Raw genomic sequence first — 12025 nt, 5'->3', positions numbered from 1 at the left:
AATTTTAGTAAGTCCTTTTAATATGTAGGGTAAGAGACACAGAAAAGAGAACTGATGAAATATTAAAAATCTAAAGTCTTAAATCAAACTTGCCAACATAATTAAGACATTTTCTGACTACAGGAGATCATGGGCTTAAAAGAGCAAGTCAGAGCCAGCTGATTATACCATGTACATGCTTTTTAGAGTGACTATCCACTCACTTGTTAGCTCTTTTCAATAAGCATATACTAAACACATACCACTTATGTAACACCAGGAATACAAAAGGAGGTTTAAAAAAACAATTAAAAAAAAAAAAAAAGAACAAAATAGGGTCTCTGCCTGTGGGAAGCTTCCAATATAGAAAGCAAAACCTTTGTCCAATCAATAGATATGAAGTTTGCAGACACAAGAAATATATCTCAAATTTCTGAGCTCAACTGATCTTGCCTTAGCCTCTTGAGTTATGAAGTGCTGGGATTACCAGGTGTATACCACCATGCTTGGCAAGATACATCTTGGTCTCAGGCCATCTGGCACGTTTCTTGCTATAGAGTGGGTGACAAAGTATAACTATGATTCTGGACTTGTTGGGCAATAGTATGCAAAGGATGTTTACTGGTAGACTTACAGCATTTTAAAAAGAAGGAAGGCTGTAATAATATGCCTTTTAGTTAAGATTTGACTTGTACTGTTCTAGTGTCATTTACACAGGGAAAGAAAAATCTGAAAGTTTAAAATTTGTATGAGACAAAACAATATGAAAAATCAAAGCACAAAATTAAAAGGTGATTACAAAATTAAGGAAAACAAGTATCATTTGGAATACTTATATTTGCACATTTTGTTATATTTTAAATATATTAAGTTAATTTTTATTTCCATTGTTAGGAAAAGTGTATCACAAAATTTAAATTGATAATTATTGGACTTTAAATTACATAGTTTGTTCTCTATGTCCCTGACCTATGTTTCATGATCAATGGATAACCTAACTCCTCGTCACATAAAGGTCTTGTGATGTTATCACACACTACCATCATGTATCAAAGTCTTCCCATGTGGTCTTCTGAATATATACAACTCACTTTAGTAGAGGAGTAGATGAAGACCTAAAACACTATATTACTTTAAAACACCTCACCTGTTTCTAGTGCAGAGTCATTACTAACTTGTAAAGGAGGGTACCAAATGGTTCACATCATTTCACAGAATATACTACATTCTATACACTGTGCAGACTTAAATAAATAAACAGAAGAGGAAGAGTAAAGGTTTTTAAAAAATCAGCATTTCATTGAGAACTAATTTCTGCTCTATTTTTATCTATATGAGCACAGAGCATAAATTAATTACAATATAAGAAAACATCAAACAGAAAACTAAAGACAAAACAAAAACACGTGTCCTTCTACTTACATCCTCAGAGGGTTAACTATCTCTGTCCTTAGTAGCTCTTGAGTCTCACTATAATACTCTACATCATTCTTTTCTTTGGGTCTAAGTAGCACAGTGTCCAGGGCAGAACTAAAAGCAAATAAGCTGCAAAATAAAAGAACATTTTCCTTCATGTTATAAACACAGTAATATCTGAGAAAGAGTCTTAAAGGCGTCAGAAGAGGAAAAGGAACAAAGTGTAGGGAACGGGAACCACTGGCATAAGAACTCATGGGTCAGATAGCACAGGCCCTGAGTTCAGCCATTCATGCCCAGAGACCCTGCGGGTCCAGACCAGAAACACCAAGATAAAAACACCAGAATAAAAACACGCCAGGAAATGTTATGAAAGAAACTTGTTTGCAAAAGCCTAGAGAGGCCTTGGAATCAGTCACACACACTGACAACATGGGGAGAAAGTTGGAGATCAGTAGTTAGGACATTTTAATATCAAGATAAGTTTTTCCTTAAAATAACTTATGGGTGACTAGCAACAGAAAATTGTTGGTATCAAAGAAAATAAAATTTGGCTAAAATAATTTTTATCAGGAAATCTAAAGAATATTATAATAATGCAAAGAATTTTTTGTTTAATCAAAATTATTCCACCAACAAAAAGACCCACCATTTTTATTCTGTTCTCTACTTTTAAAATTCCAACATCCATGATAACTTCCTAATTCTGTGGCACAGCTTACATAGTTGGCAAAACCACTTAGTTTAACTGGCAGTGCACAATCCTTAAGGCTACAGATTCTTGGTTCAATCTTCAGAGCCTAATGATCCTTGTTATATTAATTTGCTCCACTTTATGGAAAACTACACAAAGGAGGGCCAACAGTGAACCCATGGAAAATAATTTTTAATATAAAAAATTTTCATGATCACTCAGTATACTAAAATGCACATAGCACACAATGACAGTAGCTTACTGCAGGTAGGCTAGCACATGTGCAATCATACTACAACAGAGACAGATTTCTTCAGAGTATCTGTTCACAGGGGTCACTGCTTCTACTCATTATTCATTGCAATATTTTTATGTTAGTGTTTTGGATCTAGGACTAGGATATGAAATTCATTAGCTACCAAGGACCAAATCTCACAGTCTTTCCTAACTCCATCAGTTTCTCTACTCAAAGGCATTTGGCACCTCCTTTCACAGCACTATCTTTACCCACTACAGAAAATAGGAACTCACCAGAACAAAGTTGAGTCTAAGTAACAAGAATTGTAATGGCCCTGGATGCCTTTCTTCTTTCCAATCATTATCTCTAGACCTTCCTTTTCCATTTTTGGTGGAGTATTTTCTTCTACTACTTCACTTAAGTAGCCTCCAAATGCTGAAAAGATAAAAGATGAAAATAACTCTTTGAAACCATTATAGTATATATTCACATACATGTACATATGTATATTATTTAAAGTATATTTTGGCATCCTCCACATTTTTTTAACTTTAGTTAACTGCTATTTATCTGGGTTTATTAAAAATGTTATCATTCACTTTTAACATCACTCCCTTCATACAGAATTTAGAAATTAAGTCAGTTGAGTCCTGTCAAATAAATATTTTGTTACTTGTCCAAAATATTTCATTTTCAACCATAACATTAAGAAAAATGTTTTTCATAAAGAATGTTTCCCTATTTTCCCCTGCTTGACTTTTACTATTGTTCAGGACTGAGAAAGACCAGCAACAGCAAGCTGATGACAAGTGATGAGAAGAACTGTCCTCCATCTGCCAAGATGAAGGCATCTCCGGCCTGTGTCAGACTTTTTCATAGGATATCCTGAGTGGGGTACTTAAATAAGATAGTGAGGGGGAAGTTAATGCTAAAAGGGTCACATTTTCATTTCTACCACCCATACTGCCAAAATTTAAATGCCTATAATCAATACATTTCACTCTAGATCCTAAACATTTTTCCTGACTCTTTTCCATCTTATCTCCTCTTAGGACAACTTCCTTATGCACCAAGTAACAATCTTTACCAACTTAGAAACCTGATGAACATTGGCAACTAAATCATTTAAACACTATCACCCTCAGTTACTGAAAGGCAGCATGAAACAGTCATTCCAGATGGGTAATAAATTAAAAGTATCCAAGTACCTAAAGAATTACACCTTTCAATCTGATTAGAGACAGGCTGCAAGGAGGCAAACCTAGAGTCGGGTCTGCAGCTCTTCAGTTTTACAAACAGCGCCTTCTTCAGGGCGCAGGTGAAGTAGCGAGTGCCCCTGAAAGTTCCGTCAGTACAGCCTGCGCATTCATCTTCCTGAAAAAGAACGGCTTTGGTATGTGTTACACAGCACCTCGCAAAAAAAGCAGGGAAGAACTACGGAGTTTTCACTTTTTCTGAATTCCTTTTTCAAATCTGTACTGACTAGAACAGCACCAAGGAAAGGGGACTAACTGGTAACTGGTGCTTTGGCCACCAGCTAATGGCTTAAAAAACAAACAAAAACCTCTTTAGCCCTCCAGGAAGTACTTGATGCATTTCCTTTCAAAATATTGTGATAGAATTTCCCTGGTTTACTGGCTTCCCCTGGGCCATTCCAAAAGTATTAAAATCAAGAGGCAGGAGTAGATAAGTTACCTAGTTCCTCACCAGCAAGAAAACTAGTGCAAAAAAAAAAAAAAAAAAAAAAAAAAAAAAAATTAAAAACCATACACAGGTAATACCTAAGTTCATTCAAGTTCCCCCTTCTGGTTATAGAATATCATACAATATGCTTTTTTAATATCCAAAGATAAAACCTTCCTCTCTCCCAAAGACCTCCAAACATGATGATTAAGTTTAAAATCAATCACGCCCCTAAGCTGACTGCAATGGGAGGTGGCTAAAGAATAAAAAAAGCTGGGAACAGAACAATTGCTTTCTTTGCTGCATTCTGTGTGTATGTGGAGGCTAAATATTCTAGCCTAAAAAAAAAAAAAAAAAAAAAAAAAAAGCAATTTATTCCTTGATCACAAATAAAGGAAGAAGTGGGCCAGAAGCTTGAGGAATGGCAAAGGGTGAAGCTAGGCTACACTCTCAGAAACAATGTTGCTTCTACACTGCCATTTTTTTTCCAAATAAAACAATTTCCCAAGAAATTAACTAATAGGGGAGAACCTAGACAAAATCTCATGCAGAAAAGTTGTAGATTTTAGACCAAAACAAATTACCAGTTCCAGTCCAGCTAGCACGTCACTGAGCCCTGGTGGTTGGCCAATCCAACGGATAACCCCATAGAATGGGGGGTTCTCTTTCACTTCAGCCAGTGAGCCCACCTCTAGCCCATGTGCATTACCAGAAGAGATGGGCAAGGGTGGGCTCTCCTGGACAGGTGTGCTGTTCAGCTCCCCCATCACAGACTGCACTGACAATGAGAGTGGGCTATGAGCAATGCTGCCATTGGTGTTGGGCATCTTTGTCAGGCTGAAGGGTAAAGAGTGAAATCTGTTTTCGCTGGATAAGGAGTTCATGGAAGGAGGTTGCGGTGGAGATGACGAATGTCCAAAGTCTGGAGACAGCTCTGTAAGTGACTTTGCAGGGTCTTCTGCAACTATGAAAAATTGTCCTTAATTAGAAAAGGTTGCTTAAACATTAAGTATGCCTGCCTCTCTAAAAACAGTACAAAGTTCTAGTCTAACTGACCACATGACCCTTCTGCAAGTCTGCTCACAAGCACTGTAAACTCACTGGCTCTGAACAATGTTCTTGTTTCTCTCTTTATCTCCTAATTTTTCCATTTCAGTAATCTGGTACCCAACTGCTCATCTGTGTCTGGTAGTGTCACATAGGTTATATTCTTTACCCATAATATAACTAAGTTAGAAATTAGTATGAACAGATACAAAAAATTTAAGTAACAATTCTAAATAACTCATGGATCAAAAAAAAAGTTTTGGAAATAAGAAAGAGAAGAAACCACAGAATAAAGAACATCTGTGGAATAAGTAATGTTTTTAAAAGAAAATTGCTGACAGCTTATTTTATAAAAAAAAAAAAAGCTAGGTATTAATTAACTCACATATAGCTTGGTATATCAGAAAGACAGAACAAAAACAGAACAAGGATTAATGAAAGGGGGAAATAATAAAAAAGCTTAAGTCAAAATAAACACCAAGAAAATAACTCAAGAGAAGAAATTTACAGTAAAGAAAATAGCCAAAAGTTGTTTCCTTAAGTGACTAATGCAGCTGGCAGGCACACACTGCTTCTCATCAGGAAAGAATGACCTTTTTTATATTGTTGAGATAGTCAATAGGACATATGTTTAAAAACTTTAGAGGCTGGAGAGATGGCTCAGCAGCTAAGAGTACTTATAGCTTTTTTAGAGAACCCTGGGTCTGGTTCCTAGCACCCACATGGCAGCTCACAATTGCCTGTAACTCCAGTTCAGGGGCTCTGATTCTTTCTTCTAGCCTCTGGGCTCCTGCATGCATGGAATACATACGAATTAACACAAGTGCAAGCATGCACACACGCACACACGCATGTGTGTGCACACACACACACACACTAAATTTTAAAAAATTAAACTGGGACTAGAAATGTACTAGGAGCTTGCAGGGCAAGTGTGAGGCCCTAAGATCAGTTCCCAGCATGGCAAACCAAAACCAAACAATAACAACAGCCCAATAAACCAGAATCTTATTCATACCCTGCAAAACTCAGTTCCAGATAGCATAAAAGAATGTGACTAGTAAACAACATGTGTCTAGAATACAATATAGAACAATGTTCTTTATGACTTCAAGGAAGAGGGTAATTAGATGTAAGAATATAGACTTGATAAGGGGAAATGTCAAATATCATCTAGTTAAAACCTGTTCAATCAGAAGGGGCTGTAGTTGAGCCTGGCCTTGGGCCAAAGGAGAGTATACTTGTAACACACTTTTCTCAGAAGACAACCTCAATAAAACCAGGAAAAAGATGAAAGATATGAAAAGGTAATTCACAGAAGAAACTCAAGTAACCAATAATGAGAGATCCTTGTCCTTACTAGCAAACAGGTAAGTTACAAAGCCAACATGAGATGTCATTTCAAAAGCTATGAATCTTAAAACACCACACTCATCCCTTGTCAATCTTCTCTTTGTAGTGAGCAGGGCTGAGTGCAGACTCGTGGCTACTCACCACACTTAGAATGCACAACTGCTGAGTATTTGATCTTAAACAGGACATTTATACAACCTCCTTTAAGACTCGAGGAATAGTATGGAAGAAAGCAGAGGACGGAATGAAAGAACTGGGCTGGAGAGATGGCTAGTGGTTAAAGATACTCATTGCTCTTCCAAAAGTCCTGAGTTCAATTCCCAGCAACCACATGGCAGCTCACAACTATCTGATACCCACTTCTGGTATACAGATGTACATGCAGGCAAAGTACCTATATACATAATTAAAAAAAAAAGAAGGAGGAGGAGGAAAGTCTTTTAGGATCAATATTATTTCATAAAATTATTGAACAATATATCAGATTCTTCAGATACTAGTATATCAAGAAATTATAAATTACCTAGTTGTGGTAGTTTGAATAAGAATGGTCCCTATAGGTTCATATATTTGAATGCTTAGTCACCATGGAGTGGAACTGTTTTACAAGGACAAGAACGGTTAGGAGGTATAGCCTTATTGGAGAAGGTGTGTCACCGTGGATGGGCTTTGAGGTTTTAAAAACTCATAGCAGCCCCAGTCTCATTTTCTCTGTCTGCTGCCTGCAGATCAGGATGTAGAGCTCTCAGTTACTGTTCCAGTGTCGTGATTGTATGATATGGATTGTATGATATGGATGAACCCTCTAAAACTACAAGTAAGCTCCAATTAAATACTTTCTTTTAAAAGAGTTGCCTTGGTCATGATGTCTTTTCACAGTAACATAATAGTAACTAAGACACCAGTATAATACAGAATTTGTATTAATAAAAAGAGAAGAAATTAGAAGACAACACTGTCTAGATTATGAAAGCCTCTATATCCATTAGCTCCTTTTTCTTGGGAATCAATCAGCACCTTGGAAAGCATCTGTGAAGCTGCTTACAATGACAAGGCATGATTGTTCTTCACATCATCCTGGACAAGCCCCATTCACATCTAGAGAACAGCAGCACCTGGAGAGGCCACAGGTCTGATAGGCCCTCTTCAGAAGTTAGAAAGCTGAGAATTGGTAGCATAGACCCATCAGAAGATAGGTCCTCCTAAAGGAACACCATTTAGACATACATCCTGCTGTGTGGCAAGGGTGAACTCTTGGAGACAGGTCATGCTGCCTATGCTCACAAAAGCCCACTCAGTGAAGGATTCAGATGTGGAGAACACCCACCCAAGTCACTTTCTGTGTAAGTATATATGTAGCCTACGTTATGCAATTGCAGATTTTTACTGTGTACTTTAGCCTATAATTGAATCCATGTGATAAGTAGTTATAATAGAGACTTACAATACTACAAATCCATATTTTCATTTAGTTTACTGAATCTACTGAATGCCCTGCAGAAGTACTAGGAACTTATAGAAATGACAGGCTAGAAACCAAAACCACTTCAAGGACATTTAACATAAGAGAGAATGTGAAAATTCCAGGGTGGGGGGGAGGTTACTTTAAGAAGTGAACAGCAGTCAGCCAGACTATTAAGTTAGGGGAACTAGAAGAATTTCCAGGCAATTGGGCATATGCACAAAAGGGCGGAAAGTAGAGACAGACAGACAGACATGTGCACGTGTGTGTGCATGCACAGATACACACACACACACACACACACACACACACACACACACACACACAGGAACAAACCTAAGCTTCCTGTCTCATCTCAATTGCTTCTTTCCATATCCTCGGCTCACCCCAATCAAGCCTCTGATGAACTCTTCCCATGACAAAAGTGACTGGGGTCAACAATGACTTCCAGAGATTACATGAGATGAGCTTTATGTGGGCTTCACTTCACGTGCCCTCTCTGAGAATTCAAGACTGCTGTCTACTTACTCAATGCACTCTTGACCCAACAATCTCTTGGTTTTCCCCTAAAGAACCACTGTTACTTTTCCTTAGACTCCATTAGCAACTTATTTTCCTCCCATTCCAGCCACTAAATCCTTCAACATTTCAATCCCTGTCCACTCTCATCGTTATTCAAAGAACTTTAATCCTCTGCTGTAAACACAACCTACAAATGTATTTCTCTAGCTCTTAAGTCTCTTCCATGCTACACACAACACATTCAACTGCCTACTTAATGATTCACCTCTGGGAAGCTTTAAGAGACCATCTACTGAAACATGCTAAAAAATCATCACCTACTTCCTGCCGTCTAAGTACATGATCCAGAAAACCAAGGGCCACCACTAGTATGTCTTTCCTTCTCAACAATTACATTCAATCTACCTATAACTCCTTTCAGTCCAACTCTCAATACCCCTTTATATCAATTTACATCTATGTCTTCCCCCAAGTCTTATCTCAGAAATTATGATCAGTTCCTGAACCCTGTAACAGCCTTCAGTGGTATCCACTTATTACACTCACTTCAGTCTACTCTGCCCTACATCAGAATGCCACTTCCAAAAGGCAAACTTGGTTATGCCCCTCTTTGCTAAAGTTTTTCCAGTGGCTCCCAACTTCCTTTCAGAGGGTTATAAAGAGGCTATATGTAGTCTGGCCCTGTTGGATGTTCCCCTTCCTCATTTGGATATTTCTAGTCTACAGGGCTCCATTATTCTCAGAGGTCTTTATATATGCTATTTCCATGCCCTAACATATAATATTCCTCTTGTTGAACCATTTCCCTGCTGTCCTTGTTAGTTTTCTGTCAACTAGACACAAGGCAGAGTTATTTGGGAAGAAGAAACTCAACTGAGGAAATTACTCCATCAGATTGCCTATAGGTAAGCCTGTGGAGCATTTTCTTGATTAATGATTAATATTGGAGGGCTCAGCCCACTCCCCGGGCAAGTGGTCCTGAGTTGTATAAGAAAGCAGACTGAGCAAGCATTAGGAACAAGCCAATAAGCAGTGTTCCTCTATGGCTTCTGCTTCCTGTCTCCAGGTTCCTGCTGATTTCTTGCCCTGACTCACCCCCATTGATGAAATGTTACATGGGAGTATAAGACAAAATAAACCCTTTCTTCCCCAAGTTGCTTTTGGTGAGTGTTTTATAACAGCACTAAGACACCTGGATAAGGTGGACTGCCCTGTGACCTCTCCAGCACCCTCACAGCACCAAGTCCTGTCATTGCACTGGTCACCTCTGCAACTCTACATATTTGTATCTGATGAATTTCTATCTTAACAATTGACTAAAACTTCAAGCCAGGCATGGGATATTAAAGTGCAATATTATTTTAAGGTGTATTACATTTGTTTATGCTGTGGAACATTTGTTTAATGATGTAAAGATGTGTTGCATTTATTTAACTCAATGAAGCTGTGATTCTTTGCTTGTCTAAACACCTAGTGGTCTAATAAAGAGCTGAACATCCAATAGTGAGGCAGAGAGAATAAATAGGAGAAGAAATCTTGGAAGGGGTAAAGGAACAAGACAGAACAAGGAGAAAAGGCTGTCAGGGGCCAGGCAGCCAGCCAGCCAGGAATTGGAAGAGTGAAAGTAAGATATACAGAAGAAAGGAAAATGCCCAGGTAAAACATATTAGTGATAATTTAGGTTAAGAAAAGCTGGCAAGAAACAAGCCAACCTAAGGCAGGCATTCATAAGTAAGAATAAGTCTCAGTGTGTTTGATTTATTTGAGAACTGGGTGGAAGGTTCCCCCCCAAAAATAAAAGAGTTAAAGAGCTAAGAGTAAAAAACAACTAACTACAGGCTATAGCTATTTTATTATTTGTTACAGTAACTTGAGACTATCTTAAATAACTATTTGCTGAACAGATGAAGGAAATGAATAAATGAGAGGAAAATGATATCTAAGAATCAGTGTGTTTTAAAGGAAGATATGAAAGCCTTTAAATGAGTCTAAATAATGTCTAAAAACCTTTGATCATAAGCAGATGAATTAAGAGAGAAGAACAAACTGCTGGGCAAATGAGCAGAACTAGAAAAAAAAAAAACCTCCTAAGTGAGGTAACTCAAAACCAGAAAGACAAATATAGTTATATACTCACTCATAAGTGGATACCAGACATAAAGCTAAAGATACCCAGCCTATAATCCACAACACCAGAGAAGCTTGAACCCTCTTCCAGATACAGACTGAAGCAAATGCAGAAATCCACAACTAACCAATGGACTTAGCTCCTGGAGTACAATCGAAGTGATGAAGAAGGAAAAATATGAACAGAGTCAAGACCATGATGGGGAAGCCCACAGAATCAGCTGACCCAAGCTACTGAGAGATCACAGACTCAGGTCTGACAGAGGGGGAACCTGCGTAAGACAGAACTAGAGGTGATAATGGTGTGAATGGAACAATATATGAGGCCACTGGCAGTGGGTCCAAGATCTAACACTAATGCACAAACTGACTTAGTGGAGCCCATTCTATATGGAGAGATAACATGCCCAGTCTAGACACAGGGATGTGAGGGCAGAGAGGTACCTTGGTCCTGCCTTAACTAGATGATGGGACAGAATGAGTAGACTTCCTAGGGGAGGCCTTACCCTCTCCAAGGAGTAGATGGGAGGAGGGGGGAGTAGGGGTATGGGGAGAGAAGGAAGAGGGAACTAGGACTAGAGTATAAAAAAATTAATAATAATAATAATAATAACAAAAACAAACTGCTGGGCATACCTTTAATCCCAAAACTCAGAGAGGCAGAGGGAGGTTATCTCTGTGAGTTTGAGGCTATCATGGCCTACAGAGTAAGTACCAAGACAGCCAGGACTATTATATTGAGAAACCCTGTCTCAGAAAAAAAAAAAAAAAAAAAAAAAAAAAAAAAAGACTACTAACACATTTCAAATGCATCCTCAACCCTAATATTAACATAATTCAAACTATGTTTAATATTTTAGTTCAGCAATATTGGCACAGTAACAACAATCTATTCACTGTTTCCAAAAAGTACAAATATTGATGAAAAAGCCATTTTCCCTTAAATATTAAATGGGGGGGTCATTATAAAGAGGACTAAAATAATAGATTACCTTCATCAATGTACCATGGATTTTTTGATTTGGATTGTTGTTGTGAGTCAACAGATGACCCATTTAAGGTATAAAATAATTCAGATCTGCTTCTACTTCCAGGGTCTGAGGTAGATCCTATGGAAGAAGAAGAGTTCCTTTTGTAAAAAGTCAATATGTTATAAAAGGCATTTTATAAATAAATTAATATGCATATGGTATTACCAACTGTTCACACAATTAATATACATATACCTGTTACTACATTGCTGTCTTCAGCTTTAAAAGTTTGGTAATTAGTCAACATAAAAGAGAGCAGGAGCAAGTAGAAACCTGGTCACTTTTATATTAAAGTTCTAAGAAACCACTCTGGTGGGCAATGGTGCCACATGCTTTTAATCCCAGCACTTGGGAGGCAGAGGCAGGCAGATCTGAGCCTGGTCTATTGAGAAAGGCTATATAGACACCAAGGACTATATAGAGAAACTGTCCTAATGCTGTGACGTTCTAATATAGTTCTTCAGTTTGTGGCA

The 12025-nt window shown here is 37.9% G+C and overlaps 1 protein-coding gene across 4 annotated transcripts in view; it reads right to left on the bottom strand.

The window, feature by feature from the left end:
* Window positions 1-12025, bottom strand: part of Cyld (CYLD lysine 63 deubiquitinase) — a 47060-nt gene that overhangs the window by 13276 nt on the left and 21759 nt on the right. For 3 of the 4 annotated variants that reach the window (XM_051195094.1, XM_051195093.1, XM_051195095.1), the window contains exons 6-10: window positions 11514-11630; window positions 4595-4974; window positions 3536-3701; window positions 2621-2762; window positions 1402-1524 (exon numbers count right to left, since the gene is read on the bottom strand). In XM_051195094.1, coding sequence (XP_051051051.1) covers window positions 1402-1524; window positions 2621-2762; window positions 3536-3701; window positions 4595-4974; window positions 11514-11630 — 928 coding nt within the window. The remainder of the gene's footprint in view (window positions 1-1401; window positions 1525-2620; window positions 2763-3535; window positions 3702-4594; window positions 4975-11513; window positions 11631-12025) is intronic. The other variant, XM_051195096.1, reaches the window with a different exon arrangement.

Source organism: Phodopus roborovskii, unplaced genomic scaffold (genome assembly GCF_943737965.1).
Source record: "Phodopus roborovskii unplaced genomic scaffold, PHOROB, whole genome shotgun sequence".
Taxonomy (NCBI): Eukaryota; Metazoa; Chordata; class Mammalia; order Rodentia; family Cricetidae; genus Phodopus; species Phodopus roborovskii.
Note: the sequence above shows the minus strand (reverse complement) of the source record. Positions and strands in the feature narration are given on the sequence as shown.